The sequence below is a fragment of the Oncorhynchus kisutch genome, linkage group LG20 (assembly GCF_002021735.2).
Source record: "Oncorhynchus kisutch isolate 150728-3 linkage group LG20, Okis_V2, whole genome shotgun sequence".
In the NCBI taxonomy this organism is placed as follows: Eukaryota; Metazoa; Chordata; class Actinopteri; order Salmoniformes; family Salmonidae; genus Oncorhynchus; species Oncorhynchus kisutch.
The window spans coordinates 35,904,226-35,928,375 of NC_034193.2; the positions used below are offsets into that span (position 1 = coordinate 35,904,226).

Genomic DNA, 24,150 nt, shown 5'->3' on the forward strand with positions numbered 1-24,150 from the left:
GCATCCAATTTGTTGAGTAGGGTATTGGAGGCTATTTTGTAAATGACATCGCCAAAGTCGAGGATTGGTAGGATGGTCAGTTTTACAAGGGTATGTTTGGCAGCATGAGTGAAGGATGCTTTGTTGCGAAATAGGAAGCCAATTCTAGATTTAACTTTGGATTGGAGATGTTTGATATGGGTCTGGAAGGAGAGTTTACAGTCTAACCAGACACCTAAGTATTTGTAGTTGTCCACGTATTCTAAGTCAGAGCCGTCCAGAGTAGTGATGTTGGACAGGCGGGTAGGTGCAGGTAGCGATCGGTTGAAGAGCATGCATTTAGTTTTACTTGTATTTATGACTAACTACTATTCCCTGAAGGAGGGAAACTAGGTACAACATTGCTGTCCTCAGTCCACCTGGCTGTGCTGCTGCTCCAGTTTCAACTGTTCTGCCTGCGGCTATGGAATCCTGACCTGTTCACCGGACATGCTACCGGTCCCAGACCTGCTGTTTTCAACTCTCTAGAGACAGCAGGAGTGGTAGAGATACTCTTAATGATCGGCTATGAAAAGCCAACTGACATTTACGTCTGAGGTGCTGACTTGCTGCAGCCTCGAGAACTACAGTGATTATTATTATTTGACCATGCTGGTCATTTATGAACATTTGAACATCTTGGCCATGTTCTGTTATAATCTCCACCCGGCACAGCCAGAAGAGGACTGGCCACCCCTCATAGCCTGGTTCCTCTCTAGGTTTCTTCCTAGGTTTTGGCCTTTCTAGGGAGTTTTTCCTAGCCACCGTGCTTCTACACCTGCATTGCTTGCGGTTTGGGGTTTTAGGCTGGGTTTCTGTACAGCACTTTGAGATATCAGCTGATGTACGAAGAACTACAGTATATCACAAAAGTGAGTACACCCCTCACATTTTTGTAAATATTTGAGTATATCTTTTCATGTGACAACACTGAAGAAATGACACTGCTACAATGTAAAGTAGTGAGTGTACAGCTTGTATAACAGTGTAAATTTGCTGTCCCCTCAAAATAACTCAACACATAGCCATTAATGTCTAAACCGCTGGCAACAAAAGTGAGTACACCCCTAAGTGAAAATGTCCAAATTGGGTCCAATTAGCCATTTTCCCTCCCCGGTGTCATGTGACTCATTAGTGTTACAAGGTCTCAGGTGTGAATGGGGAGCAGGTGTGTTAAATTTGGTGTCATCGCTCTCACATTCCTTCATACGGACTGGTCACTGGTAGTTCAACATGGCACCTCATGGCAAAGGACTCTGAGGATCCGAAAAAAAGAATTGTTGCTCTACATAAAGATGGCCTGGGCTATAAGAAGATTGCCAAGACCCTGAAACTGAGCTGCAGCACGGTGGCCAAGACCATACAGCGGTTTAACTGGACAGGTTCCACTCAGAACAGGCCTCGCCATGGTCGAACAAAGAAGTTGAGTGCATGTGCTCAGCGTCATATCCAGAGGTTGTCTTTGGGAAATAGACGTATGAGTGCTGCCAGCATTGCTGCAGAGGTTGAAGGGGTGGGGGGTCAGCCTGTCAGTGCTCAGACCATACGCCGTACACTGCATCAAATTGGTCTGCATGGCTGTCGTCCCAGAAGGAAGCCTCTTCTAAAGATGATGCACAAGAAAGCCCGCAAACAGTTTGCTGAAGACAAGCAGACTAAGGACATGGATTACTGGAACCATGTCCTGTGGTCTGACGAGACCAAAATAAACGTATTTGGTTCAGATGGTGTCAAACGTGTGTGGCGGCAACCAGGTGAGGAGTACAAAGACAAGTGTGTCTTGCCTACAGTCAAGCATGGTGGTGGGAGTGTCATGGTCTGGGGCTGCATGAGTGCTGCCGGCACTTGGGAGCTACAGTTCATTGAGACGTGACATACTGAAGCAGAGCATGATCCCCTCGCTTCGGAGACTGGGCCGCAGGGCAGTATTCCAACATGATAACCACCCCAAATACACCTCCAAGACGACAACTGCCTTGCTAAAGAAGCTGAGGGTAAAGGTGATGGACTGGCCAAGCATGTCTCCAGACCTAAACCCTATTGAGCATCTGTGGGGCATCCTCAAACGGAAGGTGGAGGAGTGCAAGGTCTCTAACATCCACCAGTGGAAGAGGACTCCAGTGGCAATCTGTGAAACTCTGGTGAACTCTATGCCCAAGAGGGTTAAGGCAGTGCTGGAAAATGATGGTGGCAACACAAAATATTGACACTTTGGGGCCAATTTGGACATTTTCACTTAGGGGTGTACTCACTTTTGTTGCCAGCGGTTTAGACATTAACGGCTGTGTGTTGAGTTATTTTGAGGGGACAGCAAATTTACACTGTTATACAAGCTGTACACTCACTACTTTACATTGTAGCAAAGTGTCATTTCTTCAGTGTTGTCACATGAAAAGATATACTCAAATATTTACAAAAATGTGAGGGGTGTACTCACTTTTGTGATATACTGTATATAAATAAATTTGATTAGAACATGATATTAAATTCACGCCTCGCTGGAAGCCCCACCTTCCACAGGTGATGAGCGTGAGGCTCGGGTTTCTTACTTAAATGTAATACCACTCTTCACCGACCCAGGAAGGAACTCCTATAACTCCCTTCAGGGGATCTGACCTGACCTCAACCCCTCCTTCGCCTAATCCACAGATGTCCATCCGCTTCCCTTATAGCAATCCTGTATTCTCCTCCCGTCCACCCAGCACATTCCACAGCCACTCTGTCTTTCTACACATCTCACTCCTTTATATACTCTGCGTCTGACCTATCACGTCTTTAATATCTCAATGTTCAAAGTTTAGCCCGATTCCAACAATAGTCAAAGTTACACTCCCTTTCAGTCGGTCAACTTCGGTAAAACATACTATGGGAAAATACAATCATTCCCCAAGCCGACCTAAACGAATACTAAATGAAACGGCCCCTGGCAGACCACCCAGACCTGACCCAGCAAGATGCGTCAGTTTTGTCAATTTATTTATTGTATTTTGTTTGAAACACTCCTGTCAATGTGGAGTAAGGACACCCACCTGATTATGCATATAGTAGTAGGACTAGTCTACCTGGCCTGAGCGCAAATGTAGGCCTATAAATGTGCCCATTTGGGGATGTCTGATAGTATTTCTGATTGTCTTAACGCACCACCACTAATAAGTTCTGGAGCTTCTTAAAGTAAAGTAATGTTTTATTCACCTCAAACAGCAAATAAACAAAGTCTTATCAGAATCAAAATCAAATGAGAATAGTTCCTCAAAGTATTTGAAAAATATTTCCAGCTCTCGCACTATCGATAACCACTTGGCAGGAAAGGGAAAAACGTAATGTGCTGATCCAGTGGAAATGTTAAAATACCTGATTACTTCTTATCCCTTTCACAAATTGCCTACAGCTGTGTCGGTTGAGAACTTACTGGCGCGGGAAACTGAGAGCAAGCTTCTGGGCCATCTTGAGTTTTGGGCAAACCCAGTTGATAGTTGATACAATGTTTTCAAGTTTGTTGTAGACAGGCCATGTGCAGCCAATGTGATTTATATGATTTTTACTTTTTTCAGGATATTTTCTACCTGCAGGCTGCAATGTTAATTTTTGAGCTTCATGTAGGTTATACAATTTTTTAAAACTTAGCAATGGCAATAAAAAATATTTATAATTTCATTTAAATAGAATGTAGAGTATCCACAGAGAATGATGTTGAGATAAAGACTCTAATAATTATTATTACTATTATAAATGTAAGGAAACTGTTCCAATAAAATGTCAATATGAAAATCATAACTGGCACCAGATCAGTAGAAATGGTCAGATAAATTGACACACCAAAGGGAAAAGGTTGCTGACTGCTGGTGTAGCCTATTACCAGAAACTATAGGAGCATAACGACTGCTGGTGTAGCCTATTACCAGAAACTATAGGAGCATAACGACTGCTGGTGTAGCCTTTTACCAGAAACTATAGGAGCATAACGACTGCTGGTACTATAGCTGACTATCACAAAATAATGTAACATTAAATAGGTTAACAAGTAGATACGACAGAAGTGTGTCTAAAACACAGTAGCTAATATACATCGAAAGCGTATAAATAGCTTGAATCTTTCGGCTATGTTGGCTAGCAAGCTACCAAGATGGTTGACGAGCTGTTTCTGAAGAACCGTCCACTAGATTATACGTCACTCTGGAAGCGTCGCCTGAAACACGCACATCGCCGTCTGCTGACTGGAGGGGGAACGCAGTTGAGGATCATATTTTATTTTCAGACAAAGATTATTTTAAAACGAAACGAAATGAACCAGCCCAAAACCAAAACAATCAGGTGGTTATTCGATGCAATGAAGCTTCAGACGTCATTGATGACGTGCTGCTGATAAAATGATACAGGCATCATCACACTGCTATGAAGTATACTGCTTAGCGATTTGGACGCATGCCTCGTAGTCCCGAAATCAAACGTCCCTACGTAACATCCCTACACGCTTCCTACACTTTAGCTTGTTGTCTGAAAATTAAATATACATTTTACTCAACTGCGTTACCCACTCCAGTCAACAGAGGGCGGACTGGGAATTTAAGGCAATGCTCCTACTGTGACGTGTATTCTAGTGGACGGAACGCTTCTTTCAACAGCAACACAGTTAGTCAGACACCTCGGTACCTTGCCAGACAAAATAGCTGAACCAATAAAGCTCTTTAGACGCTTTAGTGCATATTAGCCACTGTGTTTTAAACCCACGTCTGTCGTCTAGTTAGTTATCCGATTTAATTTCATATTTACGGTGTTGTTGTTATTAGTCAGCTAGCGGTCTGGTTAAGTTAGCATTAGCCTAGCTAGCTAACGTCCCCGACCATGCGGTCACTAAGCTTCTCTTCTCCTGCTATAGAAGGTGAGGTCTGCTGGATGGAGGAAGAGGAGGATATCACAGTAAAACAAGAAGTTGAGAGTGAGGCTGTTACTGTGAAAGAAGAAAAAGACGCGTTCAGAGTGAAAGAGGAGGAGGATGTTACAGTAAAAGGAGAGGAGGGTGCAGTTTATGGATTGAAAGAGGAGGATGGAGAGATGACTGTTATATCGAAAAAAGAGGAGGAAGAAGAGGAGGAAACTGGATATCTGGGCCCGGTTTCCCAAACGCATCTTAAAGCATCCAATGGTTCTAATGATGAATTTAGCCATAAGATGGTTTTGAGAAACCGTTCCCTGATTAACACTCGTAAGTACTGTCTTACAAACAGAGGCACAAACTCTGCAGTTGTTGAACTGATGTTTGGTGTTAAAGGGAAAATCTGCAATTGTTACATCCATATTGTGACTTTAAAATTATTTATTTATAGCCATTGATTCTTGAAGAATATAACACATGCCTCATGAGCTTAGTTCAGCTGTTGTACCCCGCCTGAACACCAAATAAGCTTTTATACTATAATGTTTAGATACAATGTAAATCAACACTGTATGGCCTCAACATGGTAAACACTATAATGTTGATATCATGGATGGTCAGTCCTTGTGTCCATAGGTCTGTCTGTCTGTAGTTACATTTCTCCAACCCCATAATCATTTTATTACCAAGACAGTGGTGGAATGACAGAATTGTTATTGTTTGAACTGCAGATTCCCGGGTTGTGTTTTTTTATAAACAGAAACAAAATGACTGCCCAGAGGCTTTGGTTTGGTAAACAGCTAAGGGATGGGGGAAGGAGAAGTGTAACCACTCTCAAATTCATAAAGAACGATATTGTAGAAACCTTAACCCAACACCTAGCGACCTCGTCAAGAAGAATAGACGTAACAGTTATAACAGTTGCTGGACCCAGGTTTGAGTTCAGCTCAGGGCTACCCCCTGAATTCAATACACGATGAATACAACGACTGGCCATCCATGAGGTCGTAATGATAATTTAACCAGGTTTCTAGGCTATATAGTATATTCTAGAATTAATCCGTGATGTCATAATGATGGTTTAACCAGGTTTCTAGGATATAAAGGATATTCTAGAATTGCCAGTGTAGATTTCCTGTGTGGGTCAAATTATTAGAGCTGTTCATAAGTCATCGTATAATATTCAGCCAATTTTTTTTCATGCCCTTACATTAAAGGCAAAACATACCTAGATTCAATTACATTCATGAATTGGTTTGAAACCTTTGTTTTAAACCCTTCTCAAAGTTGGTGCCTTGGTGAATTTGTAAAAAATAGTTTGTCATTAATCACAATCACTACAACACAACCTGACCAGAGGGAGCCGGTCGTCAAGGCACGGCCTGACCAGAAGGAGCCGGTCGTCAAGGCACGGCCTGACCAGAGGGAGCCGGTCGGCAAGAGACACGGCCTGACCAGAGGGAGCCGGTCGGCAAGGCACGGCCTGACCAGAGGGAGCCGGTCGGCAAGGCACGGCCTGACCAGGGGGAGCCGGTCGGCAAGGCACGGCCTGACCAGGGGGAGCCGGTCGGCAAGGCACGGCCTGACCAGGGGGAGCCGGTCGGCAAGGCACGGCCTGACCAGGGGGAGCCGGTCGGCAAGGCACGGCCTGACCAGGGGGAGCCGGTCGGCAAGGCACGGCCTGACCAGGGGGAGCCGGTCGGCAAGGCACGGCCTGACCAGGGGGAGCCGGTCGGCAAGGCACGGCCTGACCAGGGGGAGCCGGTCGGCAAGGCACGGCCTGACCAGGGGGAGCCGGTCGGCAAGGCACGGCCTGACCAGGGGGAGCCGGTCGGCAAGGCACGGCCTGACCAGGGGGGGGAGGTCGTCAAGGCACGGCCTGACCAGGGGGAGCCGGTCGTCAAGGCACGGCCTGACCAGGGGGAGCCGGTCGTCAAGGCACGGCCTGACCAGAGGGAGCCGGTCAGCAAGGCACGGCCTGACCAGGGGGAGCCGGTCGTCAAGGCACGGCCTGACCAGGGGGAGCCGGTCGTCAAGGCACGGCCTGACCAGAGGGAGCCCCCTCTGCTGCTGGACTTCGTAAATTCTGCCGTTTTGCTCCTGAAATTTTCAGTAATAGACTACACCAGCAGTCTGCAACCTTTTCCAGTTGGAGTGCCAATTTATCTGTCCATTTCTACCAATCTGTGTGCCAGTAATGATTTTCAAATGCACATTTTCATAGAACAGTTTCATTTAAATTATAATAGTATCTCAAAATCATTGTCTGTGATTAATCTACATTCTATCTAAATCTAAACGAAAATTATAGATATCTAAAAGTAACTTTTATTGCCATTGCCAACTATGTTAAATAATATAGCCTACATAAAGCCAAAAAATGAAAACATTGTATTCTGCAGGTAGAAAATATCAGGATAAAAATAAATATCCTAGAAATCACATTGGCTGCACATGGCCTGTCTACAACAAACTTTAAACATTCTATTAACTATCAACTGGGTCAGGAAACTCAGGTAGCAAGCTTGCAACATTGTATAAAAAAATTCTATGCCCTCAGTTTCTTGCTCCAGTGAGTTCTGGACAGTAAATCGGGTCTTTTATGACATTTCCACTGGATCAGAGCATTACATTTTTACATTTTCTGCTGAGTGGTTATTGAAAGGGTGATGGCTGGAAATATTTTACGAAAATACTTTGAGGAACTTGTCATTCGCAATTGCTTTTGATTAGACTTTGTTTACTTGCTGTTTGGAGGTGAAGAAAAATTACTTTGAGAAGCTCCAGAACTCATTAGTGGTGGTGCGTTAAGACAATGAGAAATACTATCAGACATTCCAAAATGGGAACATTTATAGTCACATTTGTGTGCATGCCAGGTAGACTAGTCCTACTACTATATGTGTAGTCAGGTAGACTAGTCCTACTACTATATGTGTAGTCAGGTAGACTAGTCCTACTACTATGTGTAACCAGGTAGACTAGTCCTACTACTATATGTGTAACCAGGTAGACTAGTCCTACTACTATATGTGTAACCAGGTAGACTAGTCCTACTTATTTTTGTGTTGTCAGGTAGACGAGTCCTACTATATGTGTAGTCAGGTAGACTAGTCCTACTACTATATGTGTAGTCAGGTAGACTAGTCCTACTACTATGTGTAACCAGGTAGACTAGTCCTACTACTATATGTGTAACCAGGTAGACTAGTCCTACTACTATATGTGTAACCAGGTAGACTAGTCCTACTTATTTTTGTGTTGTCAGGTAGACGAGTCCTACTATATGTGTAGGCAGGTAGACTAGTCCTACTTCTATATGTGTAACCAGGTAGACCAGTCCTACTTCTTTTTGTGTTGTCAGGTAGGACTAGTCTTACTGAGGGAGCACTCAATCAATCACTCCACGTTCCCCCTCACGGCAGTTAGTTGTGCTCTAGTCATGTATATGTGTAACCAGGTAGACTTGTCCTACTTCTATATGTTTTCAGGTATTCTATTCGTACTACTATATGTGTAATCAGGTAGACTAGTCATACTACTATATGTGTAACCAGGTAGACCAGTCCTACTTCTTTTTGTGTTGTCAGGTACACTAGTCCTACTACTGTATGTGTTGTCAGGTAGACTAGTCTTACTACAATATGTGTTGTCAGGTAGACTAGTTCTACTACTATTTGTGTAACCAGGTAGACTAGTCCTACTACGATATGTGTAACCAGGTATACTAGTCCTACTACTATGTGTAGGCAGGTAGACAAGTACTACTACTATATGTGTAGTCAGGTAGACTAGTTCTACTACTATGTGTAGTCAGGTAGACAAGTCCTACTTCTATATGTGTAGTCAGGTAGACTAGTCCTACTACTATATGTGTAACCAGGTAGACAAGTCCCACTGCTATATGTGTTGTCAGGTAGACTAGTCCTACTACTATATGTGTAGTCAGGTAGACAAGTCCTACTTCTATATGTGTATTCAGGTAGACTAGTCCTACTACTATATGTGTAATCAGGTAGACTAGTTCTACTATTTGTGTAACTAGGTAGACCAGTCCTACTTCTTTTTGTGTTGTCAGGTAGACTAGTCCTACTACTATATGTGTAGTCAGGTACACTAGTCTTACTACAATATGTGTTGTCAGGTAGACTAGTCCTACTACTGTATGTGTTGTCAGGTAAACTAGTCCTACTACTGTATGTGTTGTCAGGTAGACTAGTCCTACTACTATATGTGTAATCGGGTAGACTACTCCTACTGCTATATGTGTTGTCAGGTACACTAGTCCTACTTCTATATGTGTTGTCAGGTACACTAGTCGTACTACTATATGTGTAATCAGGTACACTAGTCCTACTACTATATGTGTAGTCAGGTACACTAGTCCTACTACTATGTGTTGTCATGTAGACTAGTCCTTCTATATGTGTAATCGGGTAGACTAGTACTACTACTATATGTGTAGTCAGGTAGACTACTCCTACTACTATATGTGTTGTCAGGTAGACTAGTCCTACTACTATATGTGTAGGCAGGTAGACTAGTTCTACTACTATTTGTGTAACCAGGTAGACTAGTCCTACTACTATTTGTGTAACCAGGTGGACTAGTCCTACTACTATATGTGTAGTCAGGTACACTAGTCCTACTACTATGTGTTGTCATGTAGACTAGTCCTTCTATATGTGTAATCGGGTAGACTAGTACTACTACTATATGTGTAGTCAGGTAGACTACTCCTACTACTATATGTGTTGTCAGGTAGACTAGTCCTACTACTATATGTGTAGGCAGGTAGACTAGTTCTACTACTATTTGTGTAACCAGGTAGACTAGTCCTACTACTATTTGTGTAACCAGGTGGACTAGTCCTACTACTATATGTGTAATCAGGTAGACTAGTCCTACTATTTGTGTAACCAGGTAGACAACTCCTACTACTATATGTGTTGTCAGGTAGACCAGTCCTACTTCTTTTTGTGTTGTCAGGTAGACTAGTCCTACTACTATATGTGTTGTCACGTAGACTAGTCCTACTTCTTTTTGTGTTGTCAGGTAGACTAGTCCTACTACTATATGTGTTATCAGGTACACTAGTCCTACTACTATATGTGTTGTCAGGTAGACTAGTCCTACTACTATATGTGTTGTCAGGTAGACTAGTCCTACTACTATATGTGTTGTCAGTTACACTAGTCCTACTTCTATATGTGTTGTCAGGTACACTAGTCCTACTACTATATGTGTAATCCGGTAGACTAGTACTACTACTATATGTGTAGTCAGGTAGACTACTCCTACTACTATATGTGTTGTCAGGTAGACTAGTTCTACTACTATTTGTGTAACCAGGTAGACTAGTCCTACTTCTATATGTGTAACCAGGTAGACTAGTCCTACTATATGTGTAGTCAGGTAGACTAGTCCTACTACTATATGTGTAACCAGGTAGACTACTCTTACTGCTATATGTGTTGTCAGGTAGACAAGTCCTACTTCTATATGTGTAGTCAGGTAGACTAGTCCTACTACTATATTGTGTAATCAGACTACTCCTACTGCTATATGTGTTGTCAGGTAGACTAGTCCTATTACTATATGTGTAGGCAGGTAGACTAGTCCTACTACTATATGTGTAGTCAGGTAGACAAGTCCTACTTCTATATGTGTATTCAGGTAGACTAGTCCTACTACTATATGTGTAATCAGGTAGACTAGTTCTACTATTTGTGTAACTAGGTAGACCAGTCCTACTTCTTTTTGTGTTGTCAGGTAGACTAGTCCTACTACTATATGTGTAATCAGGTAGACTACTCCTACTGCTATATGTGTTGTCAGGTACACTAGTCCTACTACTATATGTGTTGTCAGGTAGACTAGTCCTACTGCTATATGTGTAATCAGGTAGACTACTCCTACTGCTATATGTGTTGTCAGGTAGACTAGTCCTACTGCTATATGTGTTGTCAGGTAGACCAGTCCTACTTCTTTTTGTGTTGTCAGGTAGACTAGTCCTACTACTGTATGTGTTGTCAGGTAGACTAGTCCTACTACTATATGTGTAATCAGGTAGACTAGTTCTACTATTTGTGTAACTAGGTAGACCAGTCCTACTTCTTTTTGTGTTGTCAGGTAGACTAGTCCTACTACTATATGTGTTGTCACGTAGACTAGTCCTACTTCTTTTTGTGTTGTCAGGTAGACTAGTCCTACTACTATATGTGTTATCAGGTACACTAGTCCTACTACTATATGTGTTGTCAGGTAGACTAGTCCTACTACTATATGTGTTGTCAGGTAGACTAGTCCTACTACTATATGTGTTGTCAGTTACACTAGTCCTACTTCTATATGTGTTGTCAGGTACACTAGTCCTACTACTATATGTGTAATCAGGTAGACTAGTACTACTACTATATGTGTAGTCAGGTAGACTACTCCTACTACTATATGTGTTGTCAGGTAGACTAGTTCTACTACTATTTGTGTAACCAGGTAGACTAGTCCTACTTCTATATGTGTAACCAGGTAGACTAGTCCTACTATATGTGTAGTCAGGTAGACTAGTCCTACTACTATATGTGTAACCAGGTAGACTACTCTTACTGCTATATGTGTTGTCAGGTAGACAAGTCCTACTTCTATATGTGTAGTCAGGTAGACTAGTCCTACTACTATATTGTGTAATCAGACTACTCCTACTGCTATATGTGTTGTCAGGTAGACTAGTCCTATTACTATATGTGTAGGCAGGTAGACTAGTCCTACTACTATATGTGTAGTCAGGTAGACAAGTCCTACTTCTATATGTGTATTCAGGTAGACTAGTCCTACTACTATATGTGTAATCAGGTAGACTAGTTCTACTATTTGTGTAACTAGGTAGACCAGTCCTACTTCTTTTTGTGTTGTCAGGTAGACTAGTCCTACTACTATATGTGTTGTCACGTAGACTAGTCCTACTTCTTTTTGTGTTGTCAGGTAGACTAGTCCTACTACTATATGTGTTATCAGGTACACTAGTCCTACTACTATATGTGTTGTCAGGTACACTAGTCCTACTACTATATGTGTTGTCAGGTAGACTAGTCCTACTACTATATGTGTTGTCAGTTACACTAGTCCTACTTCTATATGTGTTGTCAGGTACACTAGTCCTACTACTATATGTGTAATCCGGTAGACTAGTACTACTACTATATGTGTAGTCAGGTAGACTACTCCTACTACTATATGTGTTGTCAGGTAGACTAGTTCTACTACTATTTGTGTAACCAGGTAGACTAGTCCTACTTCTATATGTGTAACCAGGTAGACTAGTCCTACTATATGTGTAGTCAGGTAGACTAGTCCTACTACTATATGTGTAACCAGGTAGACTACTCTTACTGCTATATGTGTTGTCAGGTAGACAAGTCCTACTTCTATATGTGTAGTCAGGTAGACTAGTCCTACTACTATATTGTGTAATCAGACTACTCCTACTGCTATATGTGTTGTCAGGTAGACTAGTCCTATTACTATATGTGTAGGCAGGTAGACTAGTCCTACTACTATATGTGTAGTCAGGTAGACAAGTCCTACTTCTATATGTGTATTCAGGTAGACTAGTCCTACTACTATATGTGTAATCAGGTAGACTAGTTCTACTATTTGTGTAACTAGGTAGACCAGTCCTACTTCTTTTTGTGTTGTCAGGTAGACTAGTTCTACTACTATATGTGTAATCAGGTAGACTACTCCTACTGCTATATGTGTTGTCAGGTACACTAGTCCTACTACTATATGTGTTGTCAGGTAGACTAGTCCTACTGCTATATGTGTAATCAGGTAGACTACTCCTACTGCTATATGTGTTGTCAGGTAGACTAGTCCTACTGCTATATGTGTTGTCAGGTAGACCAGTCCTACTTCTTTTTGTGTTGTCAGGTAGACTAGTCCTACTACTGTATGTGTTGTCAGGTAGACTAGTCCTACTACTATATGTGTAATCAGGTAGACTAGTTCTACTATTTGTGTAACTAGGTAGACCAGTCCTACTTCTTTTTGTGTTGTCAGGTAGACTAGTCCTACTACTATATGTGTTGTCACGTAGACTAGTCCTACTTCTTTTTGTGTTGTCAGGTAGACTAGTCCTACTACTATATGTGTTATCAGGTACACTAGTCCTACTACTATATGTGTTGTCAGGTAGACTAGTCCTACTACTATATGTGTTGTCAGGTAGACTAGTCCTACTACTATATGTGTTGTCAGTTACACTAGTCCTACTTCTATATGTGTTGTCAGGTACACTAGTCCTACTACTATATGTGTAATCAGGTAGACTAGTACTACTACTATATGTGTAGTCAGGTAGACTACTCCTACTACTATATGTGTTGTCAGGTAGACTAGTTCTACTACTATTTGTGTAACCAGGTAGACTAGTCCTACTTCTATATGTGTAACCAGGTAGACTAGTCCTACTATATGTGTAGTCAGGTAGACTAGTCCTACTACTATATGTGTAACCAGGTAGACTACTCTTACTGCTATATGTGTTGTCAGGTAGACAAGTCCTACTTCTATATGTGTAGTCAGGTAGACTAGTCCTACTACTATATTGTGTAATCAGACTACTCCTACTGCTATATGTGTTGTCAGGTAGACTAGTCCTATTACTATATGTGTAGGCAGGTAGACTAGTCCTACGACTATATGTGTAGTCAGGTAGACAAGTCCTACTTCTATATGTGTATTCAGGTAGACTAGTCCTACTACTATATGTGTAATCAGGTAGACTAGTTCTACTATTTGTGTAACTAGGTAGACCAGTCCTACTTCTTTTTGTGTTGTCAGGTAGACTAGTCCTACTACTATATGTGTAATCAGGTAGACTACTCCTACTGCTATATGTGTTGTCAGGTACACTAGTCCTACTACTATATGTGTTGTCAGGTAGACTAGTCCTACTGCTATATGTGTAATCAGGTAGACTACTCCTACTGCTATATGTGTTGTCAGGTAGACTAGTCCTACTGCTATATGTGTTGTCAGGTAGACCAGTCCTACTTCTTTTTGTGTTGTCAGGTAGACTAGTCCTACTACTGTATGTGTTGTCAGGTAGACTAGTCCTACTACTATATGTGTAATCAGGTAGACTAGTTCTACTATTTGTGTAACTAGGTAGACTAGTCCTACTTCTTTTTGTGTTGTCAGGTAGACTAGTCCTACTACTATATGTGTTGTCACGTAGACTAGTCCTACTTCTTTTTGTGTTGTCAGGTAGACTAGTCCTACTACTATATGTGTTATCAGGTACACTAGTCCTACTACTATATGTGTTGTCAGGTAGACTAGTCCTACTACTATATGTGTTGTCAGGTAGACTAGTCCTACTACTATATGTGTTGTCAGTTACACTAGTCCTACTTCTATATGTGTTGTCAGGTACACTAGTCCTACTACTATATGTGTAATCAGGTAGACTAGTACTACTACTATATGTGTAGTCAGGTAGACTACTCCTACTACTATATGTGTTGTCAGGTAGACTAGTTCTACTACTATTTGTGTAACCAGGTAGACTAGTCCTACTTCTATATGTGTAACCAGGTAGACTAGTCCTACTATATGTGTAGTCAGGTAGACTAGTCCTACTACTATATGTGTAACCAGGTAGACTACTCTTACTGCTATATGTGTTGTCAGGTAGACAAGTCCTACTTCTATATGTGTAGTCAGGTAGACTAGTCCTACTACTATATTGTGTAATCAGACTACTCCTACTGCTATATGTGTTGTCAGGTAGACTAGTCCTATTACTATATGTGTAGGCAGGTAGACTAGTCCTACTACTATATGTGTAGTCAGGTAGACAAGTCCTACTTCTATATGTGTATTCAGGTAGACTAGTCCTACTACTATATGTGTAATCAGGTAGACTAGTTCTACTATTTGTGTAACTAGGTAGACCAGTCCTACTTCTTTTTGTGTTGTCAGGTAGACTAGTCCTACTACTATATGTGTTGTCACGTAGACTAGTCCTACTTCTTTTTGTGTTGTCAGGTAGACTAGTCCTACTACTATATGTGTTATCAGGTACACTAGTCCTACTACTATATGTGTTGTCAGGTAGACTAGTCCTACTACTATATGTGTTGTCAGGTAGACTAGTCCTACTACTATATGTGTTGTCAGTTACACTAGTCCTACTTCTATATGTGTTGTCAGGTACACTAGTCCTACTACTATATGTGTAATCAGGTAGACTAGTACTACTACTATATGTGTAGTCAGGTAGACTACTCCTACTACTATATGTGTTGTCAGGTAGACTAGTTCTACTACTATTTGTGTAACCAGGTAGACTAGTCCTACTTCTATATGTGTAACCAGGTAGACTAGTCCTACTATATGTGTAGTCAGGTAGACTAGTCCTACTACTATATGTGTAACCAGGTAGACTACTCTTACTGCTATATGTGTTGTCAGGTAGACAAGTCCTACTTCTATATGTGTAGTCAGGTAGACTAGTCCTACTACTATATTGTGTAATCAGACTACTCCTACTGCTATATGTGTTGTCAGGTAGACTAGTCCTATTACTATATGTGTAGGCAGGTAGACTAGTCCTACTACTATATGTGTAGTCAGGTAGACAAGTCCTACTTCTATATGTGTATTCAGGTAGACTAGTCCTACTACTATATGTGTAATCAGGTAGACTAGTTCTACTATTTGTGTAACTAGGTAGACCAGTCCTACTTCTTTTTGTGTTGTCAGGTAGACTAGTCCTACTACTATATGTGTAATCAGGTAGACTACTCCTACTGCTATATGTGTTGTCAGGTACACTAGTCCTACTACTATATGTGTTGTCAGGTAGACTAGTCCTACTGCTATATGTGTAATCAGGTAGACTACTCCTACTGCTATATGTGTTGTCAGGTAGACTAGTCCTACTGCTATATGTGTTGTCAGGTAGACCAGTCCTACTTCTTTTTGTGTTGTCAGGTAGACTAGTCCTACTACTGTATGTGTTGTCAGGTAGACTAGTCCTACTACTATATGTGTAATCAGGTAGACTAGTTCTACTATTTGTGTAACTAGGTAGACCAGTCCTACTTCTTTTTGTGTTGTCAGGTAGACTAGTCCTACTACTATATGTGTTGTCAGGTAGACTAGTCCTACTACTATATGTGTTGTCAGGTAGACTAGTCCTACTACTATATGTGTTGTCAGGTACACTAGTCCTACTTCTATATGTGTTGTCAGGTAGACTAGTCCTACTATTTGTGTAACCAGGTAGACTACTCCTACTACTATATGTGTTGTCTGGTAGACCAGTCCTACTTCTTTTTGTGTTGTCAGGTAGACTAGTCCCACTACTATATGTGTTGTCACGTAGACCAGTCCTACTTCTTTTTGTGTAGTCAGGTAGACTAGTCCTACTACTATATGTGTTATCAGGTACACTAGTCCTACTACTATATGTGTTGTCAGGTAGACTAGTCCTACTACTATATGTGTTGTCAGGTAGACTAGTCCTACTACTATATGTGTTGTCAGTTACACTAGTCCTACTTCTATATGTGTTGTCAGGTACACTAGTCCTACTACTATATGTGTAATCAGGTAGACTAGTACTACTACTATATGTGTAGTCAGGTAGACTACTCCTACTACTATATGTGTTGTCAGGTAGACTAGTTCTACTACTATTTGTGTAACCAGGTAGACTAGTCCTACTTCTATATGTGTAACCAGGTAGACTAGTCCTACTATATGTGTAGTCAGGTAGACTAGTCCTACTACTATATGTGTAACCAGGTAGACTACTCTTACTGCTATATGTGTTGTCAGGTAGACAAGTCCTACTTCTATATGTGTAGTCAGGTAGACTAGTCCTACTACTATATTGTGTAATCAGACTACTCCTACTGCTATATGTGTTGTCAGGTAGACTAGTCCTATTACTATATGTGTAGGCAGGTAGACTAGTCCTACTACTATATGTGTAGTCAGGTAGACAAGTCCTACTTCTATATGTGTATTCAGGTAGACTAGTCCTACTACTATATGTGTAATCAGGTAGACTAGTTCTACTTCTTTTTGTGTTGTCAGGTAGACTAGTCCTACTACTATATGTGTAATCAGGTAGACTAGTCCTACTGCTATATGTGTTGTCAGGTACACTAGTCCTACTACTATATGTGTTGTCAGGTAGACTAGTCCTACTGCTATATGTGTAATCAGGTAGACTACTCCTACTGCTATATGTGTTGTCAGGTAGACTAGTCCTACTGCTATATGTGTTGTCAGGTAGACCAGTCCTACTTCTTTTTGTGTTGTCAGGTAGACTAGTCCTACTACTGTATGTGTTGTCAGGTAGACTAGTCCTACTACTATATGTGTAATCAGGTAGACTAGTTCTACTATTTGTGTAACTAGGTAGACCAGTCCTACTTCTTTTTGTGTTGTCAGGTAGACTAGTCCTACTACTATATGTGTTGTCAGGTAGACTAGTCCTACTACTATATGTGTTGTCAGGTAGACTAGTCCTACTACTATATGTGTTGTCAGGTAGACTAGTCCTACTACTATATGTGTTGTCAGGTAGACAAGTCCTACTTCTATATGTATAATCAGGTAGACTAGTCCTACTATTTGTGTAACCAGGTAGACTACTCCTACTACTATATGTGTTGTCTGGTAGACCAGTCCTACTTCTTTTTGTGTAGTCAGGTAGACTAGTACTACTACTATATGTGTAATCAGGTAGACTAGTACTACTACTATATGTGTTGTCAGGTAGACCAATCCTACTACTATATGTGTAGGCAGGTAGACTAGTTCTACTACTATTTGTGTAACCAGGTAGACTAGTCCTACTACTATTTGTGTAACCAGGTAGACTAGTCCTACTACTATATGTGTAATCAGGTAGACTAGTCCTACTACTATATGTGTAATCAGGTAGACAAGTGCTACTTCTATATGTATAATCAGGTAGACTAGTCCTACTATTTGTGTCACCAGGTAGACTACTCCTACTACTATATGTGTTGTCAGGTAGACTAGTCCTACTTCTGTAAGCGTGATTAGCTGTGCATCCTTAATCAACATTGACAGGAGTGTTTCAAACAAAAGACTTATTAAATTGACAAAACTGACGTATCTTGCGGGGTAAGGTCTGGGTGGTCTGCCATGGGCCATTTCATTTTGTACCTGCTTGGGTCGGCATGGGGAATGATTGAATTTCCCCATAGTATGTTGTACTGAAGTTGACCGACTGAAAGGGAGCATAACTTTATGACTAAAATGACTGTTCCCTGAAGGAGGGAAATGAGGTACAACACCTGTTTTCCCCCTCCCCTTTCTGGGTCAGTGAAGAGCAATATTACATTTAAGGAATAAATCTAAGCCTCACGCGCATCACCTGTGGAAGGCGTGGCTTCCAGCGAGGCACGAATTTAATTTTTCCTTCCTTCAGGGAACAGTAGTTATAGTCATAACGTGTGGATTTAATAGTACTTTGTACCTAGTTTCCCTCATTAAGGGAACAGTAGTTATAGTCATAACGTGTGGATTTAATTTGATGTTGTACCTCGTTTCCCTCCTTCAGAGAACAATAGTTATAGTCCTAACGTTAAGCTTGTCATATGATGAACTTCAACTTAAATACTGGATCTTGCTGTGGGACAGGTTTTTTGTATTCAGATCTCTGAAATGCTCTCTAACTACGTATCATTTAGTGGCTCCTTATGTTAAGCTGGGAAAACAGTTTATGGCCACAGAAATCCTAAATAATTTCAGAGTTTGCTGAATCCAATGGTTCTAACCGAGAGTCACCTTCACTTTATAGACAACACCTAAATGGACACTGTCATTAACATGGTTCTTCAATAAATACACATAATACTGTAGCTGTTTAGTTAGTCACATGTTAACTATCTTTAGCTGATCCAGGAAATCATTTTCTGAATGACAGTCAAATGAAAAACATCACGACATGCAACAGCAACCAAAGTGCTTCTTCATTCATTACACCGTTATGCCGTGCTCTAGTATGTCTGTAGTTATTGTGGTTCGGTGAAGTTATGGGTCCTAAAGTAGGTCTCTGTTATTGTTAGGTGAAGTTATGGGCCAATTTGTTAAATACTTAGTGTACAAAGCTAGCCAAAGAGCATTTTACTGGTTGAAGTGTTTTTAAAGTATGCTGTTAATTTGCGACGATAACACAAACATATAAAGCAGGAGATTCAAACAAGCCTTACGATTTTAATCCAAAAGTAATGTGAAATGCACTCATAAGCAACCTGTAAATGGAGGCTATTTTAGCTGTCAGCCTATGAGACCTCCACTGAGTTTTGCCCCACGGTGGTGAATTAGTGAATAGACACAGAGCTTAATGCGAGTTTCCTTGAGTAGCACTCCTGATCTTGCCCTGTAATATTCTGAATACATTGTGAAAAACTAAAATCTTCGCTCACCATTTTTGCTCCAGGCAGATATACTACAGCCATAACTAGCGGTTTCCTCATTTGCATGGAGGAGTTTCTGCAATCAAATTGACCTTGTGCCGCAATTTTATCAAACGCCGAAAGGGGCCTATATTGGCACACTGCTTCGGATTTCAACAACTTGAATAACTCATTTCTAGTTACCACCAATGTGAAAACAAGACCAAATATGACTTGTTGCTAAATTGACTGTCTTAATTGTCAAATTTAACAGACTTCAGTTGTTGTACAACTTCATGGGTATGCTCTGGGCATCACCTTTTACCTCATATAAACTGGATTTCTGCTGTTGTGGGACTTTAACCATCTGTCTGACTTTGTCATTCACACAGGTGAGAGATGTGACAATCGTGGATCCTCTGTGGAGCCTCAACAACATCATGATGCTGAAGAGGCAGAGAAGAGTCCCTTCAGATCAGAACATGAGAAACACCAGCAGAGACCCACAGAGAAGAAATCTAACTGCTGCTCTGACTGTGGGAAAAGATTCAACTCTTCAGTAAAACTTCAAATACACCAGAGAACACACAAAGGAGAGAAATCTTTTAGCTGTGATCAATGTGGGAAGAGTTTTACTACATCTGGCTCTCTGACTTTACACCAGAGAACACACAAAGGAGAGAAACCTTATAGCTGTGATCAATGTGGGAAGAGTTTTACTACATCTGGCTCTCTGACTTTACACCAGAGAACACACACAGGAGAGAAACCTTATAGCTGTGATCAATGTGGGAAGAGTTTTACTACATCTGGCTCTCTGACTTTACACCAGAGAACACACACAGGAGAGAAACCTTATAGCTGTGATCAATGTGGGAAGGGTTTTACTACATCTTGCCAGCTGACTATACACCAGAGAATACACACAGGAGAGAAACCTTATAGCTGTGATCAATGTGGGAAGAGTTTTACCACATCTGGTCATCTGACTTTACACCGGAGAACACACACAGGAGAGAAACCTTATAGCTGTGGACAATGTGGGAAGAGTTTTGGTCAATCTAGCCAGCTGACATTACACCAGAGAACACACACAGGAGAGAAACCTTATAGCTGTGGACAATGTGGGAAGAGTTTTGGTCAATCTGTTAATCTGAAAGTGCACCAGAGAAGACACACAGGAGAGAAACTCTACAGTTGTGATCAATGTGGGAAGAGTTTTGTTACATCTGACCAGCTGACTTTACACCAGAGAATACACACAGGAGAGAAACCTTATAGCTGTGATCAATGTGGGAAGAGTTTTACTACATCTGGCTCTCTGACTTTACACCGGAGAACACACACAGGAGAGAAACCTTATAGCTGTGGGCAATGTGGGAAGAGTTTTGGTCAATCTAGCCAGCTGACATTACACCAGAGAATACACACAGGAGAGAAACCTTTTACCTGTGGTCAATGTGGGAAGAGTTTTTGTCAATCTAGCAATCTGACAGTGCACCAGAGAAGACACACAGGAGAGAAATCCTATAGTTGTGATCATTGTGGGAAGAGTTTTGTCAAATCTGACCAGCTGACAGTACACCAGAGAATACACACAGGAGAGAAACCCTATAGCTGTGATCAATGTGGGAAGAGTTTTACTACATCTGGCTCTCTGACTGTACACCAGAGAACACACACAGGAGAGAAACCTTATAGCTGTGGGCAATGTGGGAAGAGTTTTGGTCAATATAGCCAGCTGACATTACACCAGAGAACACACACAGGAGATAAACCTTATAGCTGTGGTCAATGTGGAAAGAGTTTTGGTCAATCTAGCAATCTGACAGTGCACCAGAGAAGACACACAGGAGAGAAACCTTCTAGCTCTGATCAATGTGGGAAGACTTTTCCTACATCTAGCCAACTGACTGTATACCAGAGAACACACACAGGGCAGAAATCTTATAGCTGTGATCAATGTGGGAAGAGATACTCTGGTAAAATATCTCTGATCAAACATCAGAAAATACATGAAGGAGTTGTTTCATGATATCAATGAAATAATGTCACAATGTAGATTATTTTAACAGTAGTATTTTAATAAATGTCAATGTAGAACCCTAAATGTTTGCCCCCTGTTCAATTGATTTTAGCCTCATAATCCAGGCTCTGAATTGAAAGAGTTACTATTTATGTGATTGAACAAAAAGTGACTAACAAAAAAGAGTTTGTTACACTTACCACGTTGGTGACCCACTTCAATCAAAATGCAACACTTCAAAATGAATCACAATGTAGCTAGCAGTTTACCACGTTGGTGACCCACTGGAATCGCAATGAAACACTCCAAAATGTTTAGGTTTTCAATATATCCCAAACTGTTTCTGCATATTGGTTATTGATTTGGACACGCCAAAACTGTGTTTTGACATTGCTCTATTCCCATTTAGCAAAATGTCATTCAAAAGACGTTGAAAATAAGACTATGCCCGACATCCAATATATGTTCGGTTGTAGTTGAAAGTGAAAGTTGAAAAGATGTATTTTCGGGTCGTTTTTTCAATGACTTGAAAACAGCTTAATTTCAAAGTACTTGCAGCCTATACACCTATAATCAATTTTATTAACAATCTTACACCACCCTAGAATTTCTTGACAACATTCAAGTGCTAATTGTCTTTATTCCAATACTGAAGAAGCATGATTCAAATCACCTCATATTTCAAACATCCAGTCTGATGGATTATTTATTGGATTATTTATTTATTTATTATTCCATGCCTCACCATTAAGTTAATTATTGCCAATACACATAAACAAACCCTAACCCTTATTTTCCACCATAATTTGCAAATAATATCATTAAATATCCTACAATGTGATTTTTCTGGATTTTTTTTCTCATTTTGTCTGTCATAATTGAAGTGTACCTCTTGATGAAAATTACAGGCCTCATCTTTTTAAGTGGGAGAACTTGCACAATTGGTGGCTGACTAAATACTTTTTTTTGCCCCCTGTACCTATCGAGTGAACCCTGAAAAGAGAGAGAAGCTCCGCAGTGAGGTGAAAAGTTACTACGTATTTCGCAGGTGTTTCCTCTTGAAATCAGACGTGTGTGGTAAGGACAACTTGGTTGCTGATTATCTCAAGGGTTGGCAGTCAAAAATATTTGTGTTTTGCATTTAGCCAGTGTGTTACCATGGATCACAATTCATTTTGACATGTTATTCCGTGTTGGAGATGAGTTCTCTCATTCTTTTCTGTATTTTTTTGAATCTGTGCTGTTAGGGGCTCGTAAGTAAGAGTTCCAGTGTTGTATCCGGTGCATGTGACTAATACAATTTGATTTGAGTTTTGTTTTGTTTGGGCTAGAAGCTAGTGAGTTTTAGGAAGACGAGAGTTCAAAACAAATCAAATTTTATTTGTCACATACACATGGTTAGCAGATGTTAATGCGAGTGTAGCGAAATGCTTGTGCTTCTAGTTCCGACAATGCAGTAATAACCAACAAGTAATCTAGCTAACAATTCCAAAACTACTACCTTATAGACACAAGTGTAAGGGGATAAAGAATATGTACATAAAGATATGAGTGATGGTACAGAGCGGCATAGGCAAGATACAGTAGATGGTATTGAGTGCAGTATATACATATGAGATGAGTATGTAAACAAAGTGGCATAGTTAAAGTGGCTAGTGATACATGTATTACATAAAGATGCAGTAGATGATATAGAGTACAGTATCACAGGATCACAATTTATTTCGACTCGTTTTTCCGTGTTGGAGATTAGTTTTATCTCTTATTCTTTTCTGTATTTTTTAAAACTGCACTGTTGGTTAGGGGCTCGTAGTGTAAGCCGTCCAGTGTTGTATGAGTTTTGTTTTGTTTGGGGCTAGAAGCTAGTGAGTTTTAAGAAGATGAGAGATCTTGAAGCTAGTGAGTTTTAGGATTCTATGGAAAGAAAAAGCATAAAAAAATTATAGATTGTATATTATTATTTACAAATATGTGTTTTTAATTGTTGACATGTATTGTAAAAATGTAACCAATTACAGAATTAAATGTATGTGAAGACACCATGTTTATATTGTAGATGATTATGTGAAATGGAAGTTGTAGAGATACTCTGAATGGTTGGCTATGAAAAGCCAACTGACATTTACTCCTGAGGTGCTGATCTGTAACACCCTCGACAACCACTGTGTTTATTATTATTTGACCCTGCTGGACATCTTGGCCATGTTCTGTTATAATCCCCACCCGGCACAGCCAGAAGAGGACTGGCCACCCCTCAGAGCCTGGTTTCTTCCTAGGTTCTCGTCTTTCTAGGGAGTTTTTCCTAGACACTGTGCTTCTACACCTGCATTGCTTGCTGTTTGGGGTTTTAGGCTGGGTTTCTGTACAGCACTCTGTGACATCATGTAAGAAGGGCTTTATAAATACACTTGATTGATTGATTGTACAACTGAAATGTGTCTTGGGTGCACATATTGGTATCAGTATGTGTTACACCTGTGCTGGCTTGTCCATCTCGTTAGTGGGAAGGTGTTTCACCTGAGCTGGTCCAGGTTCTATTTAAGAGTGTCTGGCCCAGTGCTCCAGTTGTCTTGATAGATGTGGAGAGTCAACACCTTTTTGGTTTGCTTCCTGTCTTTAAGTTTGGTGTGGGTTTTCTTTTGTTTGCCTCTTCTTGGGCAGATTTAGTGGGTCTCATGGTGGGTGTCTTTTAGGTCCCAGTTGTTGTTACTAGTCAACTTCCAGTGGACACCATAGTGTCATTCAGAACCCCTCCTAAAACCCACCTGTTTAGTTGTGGTTGTTGT

General features: G+C 40.8%; 1 protein-coding gene across 1 annotated transcript; it reads left to right on the plus strand.

The window, feature by feature from the left end:
• The first annotated feature begins 5,042 nt into the window (after positions 1-5,042).
• On the plus strand, positions 5,043-22,079 carry LOC109875484 (zinc finger protein 271-like). Its single transcript, XM_031798736.1, has 2 exons — positions 5,043-5,221; positions 19,731-22,079. The coding sequence occupies exons 1-2, from the start codon at positions 5,071-5,073 to the stop codon at positions 21,371-21,373; spliced, it is 1,794 nt and encodes a 597-aa protein (XP_031654596.1). The 5' UTR covers positions 5,043-5,070; the 3' UTR covers positions 21,374-22,079.
• Positions 22,080-24,150: the final 2,071 nt, after the last annotated feature.